This window comes from Arachis duranensis, chromosome 10 (genome assembly GCF_000817695.3).
Source record: "Arachis duranensis cultivar V14167 chromosome 10, aradu.V14167.gnm2.J7QH, whole genome shotgun sequence".
Lineage (NCBI taxonomy): Eukaryota > Viridiplantae > Streptophyta > Magnoliopsida > Fabales > Fabaceae > Arachis > Arachis duranensis.
In genome coordinates this window covers 2,864,578-2,878,130 of record NC_029781.3, presented here as the reverse complement: position 1 = coordinate 2,878,130, position 13,553 = coordinate 2,864,578, and the positions used below count along the sequence as shown (strand labels likewise).

At 35.5% G+C, this 13,553-nt stretch overlaps 1 protein-coding gene across 1 annotated transcript; it reads left to right on the top strand.

Moving 5' to 3' along the window:
- The first annotated feature begins 11,222 nt into the window (after positions 1-11,222).
- LOC107468370 (L-type lectin-domain containing receptor kinase VII.1-like) lies at positions 11,223-13,553 on the top strand. The gene has a single exon (XM_016087654.3). The coding sequence runs from the start codon at positions 11,306-11,308 to the stop codon at positions 13,376-13,378; it is 2,073 nt and encodes a 690-aa protein (XP_015943140.1). The 5' UTR covers positions 11,223-11,305; the 3' UTR covers positions 13,379-13,553.

Below are 13,553 nucleotides of genomic sequence, written 5' to 3'. Positions count from 1 at the left end.
CTTATGGCTGAAATGTTTCTTTCTTCTTCCATAAGATCCAACTCGGCTGCCCGAGCTTGCAAATTATTCGATTGATCATAAAGCTCAGTCCTTAATGTTGGGATGCTGACCTTTACTGGGATAAGTGCTTCTGCGCCATATACCAGCTTGAAATGAGTTTCTTCTATGGCAGATTGAATGCTGGTATTGTAACTCCATAGGATTTCTGGAATCAGGTCGGCCCACTCTCCTTTAGCCTCGCCGAGCTTTTTCTTTAATCCCTGCAAGATAATTCTGTTAGCAGATTCAACTTGTCCGTTAGTTTGCGGGTGCTCTACTGAGCTGAAGTGATGTTTGATGTTAAAATTTGTTAGAAAGGCAGCGAGCTTATGATCTATAAATTGTATCCCGTTATCCGAGATTGTCTCTCTTGGGATACCGTATCTGCATATAATGTTTTTCCATAAAAAAGATTGCACTTTTGCTGCCGTTATATGTGCCAGTGGTTGTGCTTCTATCCACTTAGAGAAATAGTCTATTGATACTAAGAGGAACTTTACCTGACCTGGCGCTTTCGGAAAAGGTCTGAGGATATCTAATCCCCACCTATCGAAAGGCCAGCTTACCTCTATGGTGTGGAGCTCCTCAGCCGGGGTATCTAAGAGGGTGGCGTGTTTTTGACAGTTATCACATGCCTTGACTTTCGAGATGCAGTCCTTTTTTTATCGTCGGCCAATAATATCCTGTTCGCAGTATCTTTGCCGCCAATGCTCGGCCGCCGATGTGGTTACCGCACACCCCTCATGTGTTTCTGCCATGACATCTTTGGCTTCCTCATTGCTGATGCATTTGAGGAGTGGTTGGGAGTGTCCTCACCTGTACAGTGTGTTTCTGACTATGGTGTAGAAGCTTGCTCTTCTTCGAAAAAGCGGCAGGTTCGGCTCATCATCTGATATAGCTCCTGTGTTGATGTAGTTGAGGAAAGGTGTTCTCCAATCTGGTACCTACATGATGCTTAATATTGTGTCCTGCTCAAAGCTCGGCTTGTCAAGTTTTAGTTGGCACAGGGCCGGTGTGTTCTTCGCCTGCCTTGTTGTGGCTAACTTGGATAACACATCGGCTCTGGTATTTCGTTCTCGGTTTACATGGATAATATCAAATTTACTGAACTTTGAGATTAGATCCTTCGTTATGAGCCAATATTTCTCTAACAAAGGGTCTTTTACCTGGTATTCGCCTTTGATTTGATGTACTACAAGTGATGAGTCGCAGTAGACTGTTATCCGAGGTATCCTGAGTTGTTGGGCGAGCTTTAGTTCTGCTAGCAGGGCTTCATATTCCACTTGGTTATTGCTTGCATTGAAGCGGAATTGAAGTGATTGCTCGGCTATCACTTTCTCCCCTTCTTTTAGCAATACCCCGGCTCCGCTTCCTTCTTTGTTTGATGCTCCGTCCACATGCATGCTCCAACTGGCTGTTGTGTGTTGGGTCTCATTAGTCATCTCCAACACGAAGTCGGCGAGTATTTTTGACTTCAGAGCCTTTCTCGATTCGTATTGAATGTCGAACTTAGACAGTTCGATTGACCACTTTATTAATCGTCCGGCAAGCTCGGGTCTGGTTAATATCTGCCTCAATGGTTGGTCTGTTCGTACTATTATTGTGTGGCTCTGGAAGTAATGCTGCAGTCTTCTTGCTGTGGTGATTAATGCTAGTGCCAGCTATTCTATCTTCGGGTACCTTGTTTCTGTTGGTTGCAGTACCCTACTGATGAAGTATACTGGGTTTTGCTTCCTTCCTGTTTCTGTTACTAATACTGAACTTATAGCATGGTTAGATACTAATAAATATAAACACAACGGTTTACCTGCCTCAGGTCTCTGGAGGATTCGTGGTGATGTTAATAGCTATTTGAGTTCTATAAATAAGCTTTCACATTCGTCTGTCCATGTGAATTTTTTGCCTTTGGAGAATGTCTGGAAAAAATGATAAGATCGGTTTGCCACGGCGGGTAGAAAACGTGACAGGGTGGCTATGCTCCCTGCTAGTTGTTGGACTTCTTTTACTGTCTTTGGGCTTGTCATGTTCAGCACTGCATTGCATTTCTCTGGGTTGGCTTTGATACCTCGCGATATTAGCATGAACCCAAGGAACTTCCCTCCTTGGACTCCAAAAGCGCATTTGTTCGGATTGAGTCTCATGTTATATGCTCGGATTTGTTTAAAAATTTCTACCAAGTCATCACAGTGTGACCCTTGCATAGGTGTTTTTGCTACCATATCGTCTACATAAACCTCCATATTGCGGCCTATCTGCTGTTGGAATACTTTGTCTATTAGCCTTTGATATGTCGCACATGCATTCTTTAAGCCAAAAGGCATTACCTTGTAACAAAAATTTCCATGTTCTGTTATAAAAGCTGTTTTGCTTTGGTCCTCTAGGTGCATCAGAATCTGGTTATAACCAGAGTATGCATCCATAAAACTCAAGGCTTTGAAACCAGAAGCGTTATCAACTAATTTATTAATGCAAGGTAATGGATATGCATCTTTAAGGCAAGCTTTGTTTAAGTTTGTAAAGTCGACGCACATGCGCCATTTACCTGAGTTCTTTCTTACCATTACCACGTTGGACAACCATGTGGTGAAGCGAATTTCTCTGATGAAACCTGCGTTGAGGAGCTTCTTGGTTTCTTCGAGTGCTGCTTGTTTTTTCTCCTCTCCGAGGTTCCTTTTTTCCTGTGCCACTGGTCAGACTGTTTTGTCGATTGCTAGCTTGTGGTAGATGACCTCCGGACTTATTTCAGGCATGTCATCTAGTGTCCATGCGAATAGGTCGGCGTTCTAGCACAGTATGTGCATGAGTCTTGCTCGGCCTTCCCCTTCTAATGCTTCTCCAATGTATGTGTAATGTTTGTCATCTGCCATTAGTGTTATTTGTTGAAGGTTGTCCATTGGCCGAGGTCTTTCGCCGATGTCTTCTCTCGGGTCGAAGTTAGCTAGTGTCGCTGTGTCGGCAGAATTGTGGATTGCTTGAACCTGGGGCCGAGCTTCTTGTTTTGTTTGGGTTTGCTTTAGGCTAGCATTGTAGCACTGCCGAGCTTCTTGGTGATCAGCGTATAATGTTGCTATTTTGTTTTCCTGCACTGGAAACTTAACGCACAGGTGTAATGTGGACACTACTGCTTTGAATATATTCAAGGCGGGTCTCCCAATTATAATATTATAAGGGCTATAACAGTCTACTATTAGGTATTGAATATCGATGGATTTCGACATAGGGATCTCTCCCATTGTGGTCGTCAGCCATATGTGCCCCATGATGGGGACCCTTTCTCCGGAGAACCCGATTAGCTCTCCCGATGAGGGTTGTATTAGTTTTTCTGATAGCTTCATCTTTTTAAATGTTGAATAAAATAAAACATCAATACTACTACCTGGGTCCAGTAGTGTTTTTCTTACCAACAGTTCTCCAACCTGGATGGAAATCACCACTGGGTCGTCAAGGTTAAGGCTTGCCGATCTGAAGTCTGATTGACTGAAGGATATTGTGACATCTGGGTCCTCCTCCTTCTTTGGCTGCAGAGTTCCCTCGATTGCCAGCATCGCCCTATAACTTCGTTTTCTAGCCGAGCTTGTTTCACCTCTGCCTGCGAATCCTCCCGATATGTGGCTAATGATTCCTCTTGGTGGATCAGGAGTTGTCCGCTCTTTTTTGTTATTGTCCGCCACTGCTTGTTTGTTCTCCTCCCTGTTTGAGTTTCCTCTTCTGACCTTCCGGCTTTCGACATATTTGTCCAAAATACCTTGGCGCCCCAGCCTTTCTAGGAGGTCCTTTGCGACAATGCAATCGTCCGTGGTGTGGCCGAACTTCTGGTGGAAGGCACAATGCTTTGTCCTATCTACGAACCTTTGATCCTAGTAGTTCCCTGCTCGAGCTGGTGGCTTTATGATTTTGGCGTTGAGAATTTCTCTGATGATGTTTTCTCTCTTGGTATTGAATCTGGTATATGTGTTGTATTTCGGTGTGAGTTTGGAAGGCTTCTTAGTATCTCTGTTGCCTGGTGATCTGAAAGCTCTTTCTTCATCTCTCCGATGTGGTTGTTTGTCAGATTTTTGGGCCTCGCAGAGTTCTTCGATCTCCATTTGACCTGCTGCCCTTTCCCATAACTCTTCTAGCGTATTTGGTTTTGTTATAGCAATGGTCTCCCGGAATTTGCCGGGCCTAAGGCTAGCCTTGAGGGCATGCAGGTGGACGGCAGGGTCCAGATCTTAGATCTCCATAGTGGCGTCCGCGAACCTGGTCATGTAGTCCTTCAAGCTCTCGTGCTGACCTTGTTTGATGGTGCCGAGATAATCTGATTCGTGCACATATATCCTTGATGCGGCAAAGTAATCAATAAATGACCTGGCTAGATCTTCAAAGGAGGAAATTGAACCTGCAGAACGTTTAGAAAACCAGAGTAATGCAGCACCATCGAGATAAGTGGGGAATGCTCGGCAGAGAACGGGTTCATTATTAGGACCGTTGAAGAACATCATTGATTGGAACTTCTTCACGTGGGCTCGGGGATCTCCGAACCCCTTATACGGTTCAAGTGCGGTGGGTAACGTAAAGTTCTTTGGCATCTGGTAATTTGTGATCTCCTCGGAGAAGGGGTTGTCGAGGGTAAGCTTCTCCTTCGGTGGGATGATGTTTAAGGGATCTGTGGTGCCTTGGGCCGAGCCTTTGGAGCTTTTTCCATTATTCTGTGTTGATAGCTCGACTATCCTTCGTACTTCCGCCTGAAGCTCGGCGATTCGGGCCAGGAGCTCATCCTGTGTGAGTTGCGGACTTTCCTTGTCAGCCATGTTCGAGGATTAGGAATCCTGCAAAATAGAGTAGAAGACTGAACGAAGGAAAAAGTGGGGTTAGATGTATTCTGCCCCACGGTGGGCGCCAAGTGATTTGTCCGATTACTGGGGTGGCCGAGCTTGAGCACTTCCGAGCAAGCTGACAGCAAAGTGGAAGAGCTGTTCGTCGGCCAGGACCAAACACCGCGGCAGGAATACCTGCAAAAGATACTCCGATGCTCAAGTTAGTGATAGTGAGTGAGAGTAGTTAAATGAATATGAAAACTGAGAATAGAACCTGAGTCTTAGCCGAAGATATTATCTCGGCTTTATATGAGTTGTTTGACCGTTTACTGTGGATAGGTCCTAGCTTGTAGGTTAGGTTTGATATTTTGTTTTTGGTGATTAGGTTTGTTGAGCACGTCTCTTATTTTCAAATGGGTGAGGCCGTTCCTGCCTGCTTTCGTGTCGAGTTTATCGGGCAGCTAATGCGGGGCCGAGCTTATTTGCTCACGTGGCGAGCTTTTCAGGCGACCGAGGATAAGGATGACGTATCAGTTTGCATACATGTACAAAAAATATAAATCCGAATCAAACTGAACCAATTATATCTTGATCGGTTCGATTTTAATTTTACCATAAATTTGAACCAAATCGACCTGTGTTCACCCTTAAAATTATTTAATTTCTCGTTAAATTAAATTTGAGTGAAGAATAATTTTTCAACGGATAATACTAAGGAGGAAAAAAAAGTTAAAATTTGTTTTATTTAACTTTTATTATTATTTAAATAAAAAAATTAACTATTTTTTATTAAATTTTTTTATTATCAAATATTTTAAATTTATAACCTTTTCAGAGCATAGGACTTTCATAATAATGAGTGTCCAACTTTAAAACTTTTAATTTCACTACCAACAATAAATTGAAGAATAGGATGTCAATTGTAGGAAGAGACCCCCCGCAATTAAACCCTGGATTGTGATATGAATTTGTCATATATTTATGATCATTAATTACATATGTTCCTGAACCATGCATCTCTAAGGAAGTTACCTTCCATAACTCGTCTGAATGTGTGGCATGTGAATAAGTTGAAAACCATGCCATTCTCATAATTATTATGACACCAAACCATCTTTAATTTCGTTTTGAATAATAGGTCAATTTCTCTAAGATCTCGTATTATTCATCTCTCTACATTTTAAATTTATGAAAATGGGAAAAGAAAAAAGTTAATACCCGTGAATATGATTGTTTATTTGCTATTTTATTTAGAAAAAGTATAGGTAGATAATGAAAATATTAAATAATGTGAACAATGGATATATTTAATGTTCAATTTATTAGATGTGTAGATGATTATTCTAATATTAAGATTTAGGTGGGTAATTTGGAGGTGTAGTGTATTTTTATTTTGTTGGGCCAATTTTAAAGCTCATTGTTCATAAAAGTTATTGTTTACCTAACAAAGTCTTTTTATTTATGTTATAATCTAAATTTAATTAAGAAAAAGTCTAAGGTCCAGCAACTTTATTAAATTCTGGTTGCATGTAATCTCACACTATTGGATAAAATCTCACACCATTAAAAATATCATTAATGATTACTTGATAACTACAAATAAAAAAAGTTACTACCCCTAACATTCCTCTTTAATTAATGAGTAAAAAAAATTGCCTACTATATATAGAGGTTATCTCCAAAATTAACTTACTTGTCTCTACTATAAATACCTCTACACTTTAGGTATTATGCAATCCATTTTTAATTATATTCTACAAAAAATTTTATTGACTTAGAGATTGAAATTTTGTGTAAAAAACTGTATCACTGAAAAAAATATAAATGAATGAGCAATTTTCAAGTGGTCTGAATCTAATTTAAAGGTCCATTTTTTATATTTTGTTTTAGGTAACATCTCGAAATAATATCTAACGTATGAAATTAATCAATAAGATAAAATTTTATGGTTAATAGGTTTTTATATAAAAATTTAGATGAATTCAGCATAAAAGAATGATATATTTTAGTTTTAAACAAGTGTAAAACAAATTGTAACAGAACTATAAAAAGAATTATATATAAAATAATTTAGATGAATTCAGCATAGAAAATAAACTATCTAAAAAACATCATGGGGATAACTAATCTACAGTTTTAAACTTGGACTTGATTACAAAATTATTTTAAGGGTATTGCTAACCAAATATTTAGGGAAGGGAAATTAAAGGTTTTATACTCTCTTAATTTATTTGTTTATTTAATGCATGCATGCATGGATGGTTATTCTTATTTTAATTCAGGCTCATGCAACTTTGACTAGATGATGAAATTCAATTATTTCCAAGTTAACAATGATAAGAAAAATCAGTACACATTTTTTTCATACACAAAAAAGAAACAAAAAGGACAAAAATAAACTTTCAAAAAAGAATATTTTAAAAATATTTAAATATAAATATAATTATTATTTAACTAATAAAAAATTTAATTCTTAGTCATTAGTTCAAATTTTTATTTGCCATGATTCATAAGGAACCGAATCATGGATCATTGAGAAGCAAAATATACTTTAGTGTCCAAAAATTCCATTATTCCATCTGATTATAAATAATTAATCATTTAAACAAACTCTGCAAATTAATATATTTATTTGAAGACAAATCATTTTTTTTTGTTTTTTTTATCGGATGGATTAGCTGCAAATTAATTATTTTATGTATTTTAATTTGCCTGAATATAGAGTTATTTAATTTAATATAAAAATTAGAAGTAATCCATTATTTAATTTGGTATCAGAATTTTTTTTTTTTTTTGGTGACTATTTGGTATCAGAACTTAGAAGTAAAAAGAAATATATGTATGAGAAAACCTTCCTCCCCAGAAAAGTGTTATCCTTCTATTTCTATTTATGGAGTAGTACCAATGTATATGATATTATGAGATTAATTTCTCTCTTTAATCTTTATGACACCACCGACTATATCTTTTGAAGCAATTAAGCAACTTCATTTCTGAACGCATTTGCATCATACAGCTCATCATGTTCCGGTATCAGTATAATGTATCACCATACCCAACTCAATGATTTATTGATGCAGCAATTTTAAAGTGTGCCTAATTAATAGGAGCCACTAAGTTAAGTTTATTATAGACCAAACTTAATTAAGGAACTTATATCAATGATTAATCATTAATGTCTCCCTAATATAACACTCCTCACGTGCTTGTTCATTGCTTCATTTTTGTTTTTGGGCGGGACGGTGGGGATTTTGTTATTTTTGGTCAATAGGGCTTGAAATTTATTAGCCATTTGCCCAGTGGGTAAAATTTTTGGGCTCTAGCTATGTTTTGGGCTTTTTGGTAGACCCAAGATAAAAATTAAAATAACAAAAGAAAAAGTTTAGGCCCAACAAGAGAAGAGAAAAAAGAACAACATAAAAGGATTTTTTTTTTCCAAACTATTGGCCAGCGGCAAACCCTTAAATAGAGCTCAGTACCGTGGCGGATTAGTTCCTTGGCCTGCCGGGCTGGGGGATACCGTGGAAAACAAAAAAAAAAAGGATTTTTTTCCGCTGACCAAAAAAAGGAAAGGATTTTCTCCAAAAGGATTTTTTTTTTTCAAGTCCAAAAGGATTTTTAGTTATATTTGTTATATTTCATTAAATTAAATTTACTTTTGAAGAGCCAAAATATTATTTCTTTCTTTTGAAGATTATTTGTCAAAACTTTTTGAAGATATGAACATCAACAAAGCCTTGACAATCAGTTCTGATTAAATGCTGTCTTTTAAGTCTGAAATAAAAAATAAATAAATAAAATAAAATGTCATCTTTTATATTAAGATACTTCATATTCATATGTAATTTCGATATTTAATAAAAGAATTAAATGATTTAATATATTTAATTGAACTATAATTATTTTTAGAATCTGATTAAAATTAGGACTTATCAGATTTTTTTTTTATATATTTCGAACATTGGGCTGAAAAAATTAAGACTTACGACCATCCCTTATAAGATTAGGATTTAATTTGACAGCTCTAATTGCAACTTGTAAATCATATTCATAAACTGAGGTGGGAAAAGCATCAACTATATTTTATTATTGACAATTCATTCATGAATCATGATCTGGCAAAAGAAATCAACCATCGACAAAAAATTTCTATTACGGCGCAGACATATAGAAAAAAGTCAGACATTTATAGTAAATTGGGAAAACAATGTGGCGGTTTATTTATTATTCCTTTTGTTTTAAATTATTTGTGTTTTTTATGTATATACAATATTTGAGACAATAATTAATTTTTTTAAATTATTTTTAGTAATATTTTTAATAGTTATTCTAATTTTTTCTTTACATTTAATAGTAGAGTATTGGTATGGACTATGGATGCCGTGTTTTCTTTGTCTCCGTTTTCTTCTAGTCAAAACCTTCAACCTTGTGCAGTTCCCATTATAATTCTAGGCCCATTCTTCAATAGGGTATAGCAAAGAAAAAATTATTTAATTTAAAGATTTTAGATTTTATTTATGTTTTAGCTAAGTGCATTTGTTAAGAATACAATAATATAATTTTTTATTTATAAATAATTAATATTCTTGTATTTTTAACAAGCATTTTGTTAACAAAATCTTTTATTTGGTATACGATTTATTTTTAAATTTGTTAATAAGAAGTCAATACTCTCTTACTATTTTTATAGGTGAAAAATAGTTAATACCTGGTGTTAATATTTTTGTTAATTGTAAAAATTTATTTTAAAAAGTGTATCGGTGAATGTAGAATACTAGAAGTAGTCATTTTTTAAAGTCAATAAAATTCTTCTTTATTTTCGTGAGTAAACGTTTATCATAACTGTTAATAGATTATAGTTTAAATGATATAATTTTTTTATACTCAATTAAGAAGTTAAGAGTTTAAATTTTTTATCTTTGATAAAAAAAACATTTATGTAAACTTGATATTAGTTATCTCATTAAGATTAAATTATATTGAATTATTAATTATTTGTAAATTTAACTATTTAACCATTATAATGGTTAGAAACAAGAGATTAAATTAGAAAAATGATTTGTGTGTTATTGAATGTAATCAAGTTGTCTAAAAAGATACAACATAAAAAGGTATTTATAGGTACTAATAGAATCGTAATAATAAATACGTAATCTCTTATAATAAATATTCAGATATACTAAATAATATTAATTGATCCTAATTATATTCTAACATTCTCCTCAAACTCAAGTGCAATGAAATAAGGAGAATTTTTTTTTTGCATAAATTGATAAAACGGGTGCAGACGGAACTGAGGAAAGAAAGCGCAAATGGAACTGCAGCTTATCTGAAGCGCAGACAGAATTGCTGCTTGTCTGAAGTAAGCGCAAACAGAACTGCCGCTTGTCTGAAGAAAGTGCAGAATAAAACTGCCACTTATAGAACTGCCGCTATCTGAAAAAAGTGCAGACGAAACTAACATAAAAAATACAGATAAAACTAATATGAAAAAAACGTAGATGAAACTACCACGAGAGAATAAAAAAAATACAAAAATTACGATAACTTCATGCAAAAAATCACGAAAAAAAACTATTAAAGAGTAAATAAATAAAAAAATAAAAAATAAAGACGAGTGAGTTAAGCCATTGACGTAAACTTAGCTAAGCTACCTGCCCCGATGTACCCCACTCATAAATTCTTAGCTGTCACCTCACGGTTATGTTTATTAAAATAGCGTTACCGCCATTGGGAACATTATTTAATTTTAGTTTATATTATCTATCGTTGAATCTTTTTTAATTTTAAGAAATCAACGGTTTATTAATAGTTTAATGAAAATCAAACGAAAAAGAAACATTATAACATGCGTGTTATTTTTTTTTTTTTGGTGACTATAACATGCGTGTTATTTGATATGAATGAAAAATATATTAAAAGAAAATAAATTATAATAAAAATTATTATTATTGTAAAAGTCAACGAGGTTAAATTCCACTGGTGAACTAAAATTTGGTTCTAGTATGGGATACTCATTCACACAAATCTTGTTTAGCATTTAATTCTCCTTTGTCAATTGTCAACTCACAAAACGTCATTATACAAAGGTTAATTAATGAATTTTTTTTCCTTAATAAATTATAAAAAATATTTATTTTACTAAATTTAGTTTCCAGTTTTATTTTATCGAAATGTACAATTTTTTATATTTAGTTACTAACTTTTATAGAATTCGCTATAAAGTGTGACGAATTTGTCCAAATAAAAAAATAAATATATATTTTAATAAATAAAATTCAAAAATAAATTTTTAAAAAATAAATATTTTTCATAATTTATATTAAAAAAAATCCATTAATTAATCCATGGTTACAACTTACAACCCAACACTATTTCATTATTTGACTGAGGAAACTTCAAATCCAAAAGGCTCCTTTCTATTCTCACACATGATTTTCTTCAATTTTCTTCTCTTGTTCTGAACCAAGATGATGAAGCACATGAACTCGCAGCTTCTTCCACCATTTCTTGTATCAGTTATTGTTCTTTTGAGCTCAATATCTGCCACTGATTTTGTCTTCAATGGCTTCAACTCCTCTGATGTGTTGTTGTATGGGAATGCAACCATTGACTCAAGAATCCTAACCCTCACACATCACCAAACTTTCTCAGTTGGTCGTGCACTTTACCATAAGAAGATCCAAACCAAGAAGTCAAATTCTTCTTCCTATGTCTACCCTTTTTCCACTTCCTTTATATTCTCCATGGCACCTTTTAAGGACACTCTTCCTGGCCATGGATTTGTCTTCATCTTCACACCAGTCACTGGCATATTCCATGGTACAAGCACTGCTTCTCAGAATCTGGGGCTCTTCAACTTCACCAACAATGGAAATTCAAGCAACCATGTGTTTGGTGTTGAGTTTGATGTGTTCAAGAACCAGGAGTTTGACGACATAAGCGCCAACCATGTTGGGGTTGACATAAACTCTCTCACCTCTGTTGCATCTCATGATGCAGGGTATTGGCCAGATGAAGATCATGATTCTTTCAAGGAATTGAAGCTCAACAATGGTGAGAACTACCAAGTTTGGATTGAATATGAGGATTCTTTGCTCAATGTTACCATGGCAAAGGTTGGTATGAAAAGGCCTATGAAACCTTTGTTGAATGTTTCTCTTAACTTGTCTCAAGTTTTTGTAGATGAGATGTTTGTTGGATTTACCAGTTCCACAGGGCAATTAGTTGAGAGTCACAAGATTCTTGCTTGGAGTTTTAGCAACACTAATTCTTCATTAAGTGAAGAACTAATTACTACTGGTTTGCCCTCTTTTGTTCTTCCAAAGGATTCAATTTTCAAGTCAAAGAGGTTTGTTGCAGGGTTCACAGTAGGTATCTTCTTTGTTGTTTGTGTCTTTGTTTTGCTTGCAATGTTTTTGATTCGGAGAAAGAGAAGGCTTGAAAGGAAGAGAATGGAAATGGAAGATTGGGAGTTAGAGTATTGGCCACACAGAATGACATATGAAGAAATTGAGGCAGCAACAAAGGGATTCTGTGAGGAAAATGTGATTGGAGTTGGTGGCAATGGTAAGGTCTACAAGGGTGTTCTAAGAGGCGGCGCAGAGGTGGCCGTGAAGCGAATATCACAAGAGAACGACAGCGTGAGAGAGTTCCTAGCAGAAATTTCAAGCCTTGGCAGATTGAAGCAGAGAAACTTGGTTGCTCTGAGAGGATGGTGCAAGAAAGACATGGGAAATTTCTTGTTAGTTTATGAATACATGGATAATGGGAGTTTGGATAAGAGAGTGTTTTGTGATGAGAGCATGATGCTGAACTGTGAAGAGAGAATAAGAATCATCAAAGATGTGGCCTTTGCTGTGTTGTATTTGCATGAAGGTTGGGAAGAACAAGTTCTGCATAGGGACATCAAAGCCAGCAATGTGTTACTTGATAAAGATATGAATGGAAAGCTTGGAGACTTTGGATTAGCAAGAATGCATAGCCATGGCCAAGTTGCTAGCACAACAAAGTTGGTTGGAACAGTTGGTTACATGGCTCCAGAAGTGATCAAAACCGGACAAGCCTCGACTCGAACGGATGTGTACATGTTTGGAATCTTGATTTTAGAGATCATGTGTGGAAGGAGGCCTATGGAAGAAGGTAAGGCACCTCTTGTGGAGTTTTTGTGGGGACTAATGGTTAAAGGGGAACTAATCCATGCACTTGATGAGAGGTTAAGAGCTAAAGGAGACTTCAATCTGCAACAAGTTGAGAAGGTTCTTCAGTTGGGATTGTTGTGTGCATACCCTGAACCAAAATCAAGACCAAATATGAGACAAGTTGTGAGTATTTTAGAAGGGAACAACAATGAGGGAGGAGAAGAATCAGAGAATGAGAATGTGGATACTTGTTTGCTTCTAAAGTTGAAATCTGGGGATATTTTTGCTGAGTATTCTAATTATTTTAGCTATTCAACACACCCAACATTTCAAGATATTCGCCAGTCTAATACTTCTTCAATGTCTCTTACTTGGTCTAAATCTGTAGTTGAGGGTAGATGAATCTTTTCCCATCAATGCAATTATGGAGATGATGTGTTTAGGTGATGAATTTTTTGATCCATTTTATCACATTATATGATTGATGTAAATAATGTATCAGAGCATAAATGAATTGATGAACATATGATTGTGATCTAGTAATTCTTTTTAAACTCCTTGATTATATTATTGAGGA

Bases quoted from the DNA above. Each gene is read 5' to 3' on its own strand.
- LOC107468370 (XM_016087654.3), top strand. From the start codon at position 11,306: ATGATGAAGCACATGAACTCGCAGCTTCTTCCACCATTTCTTGTATCA.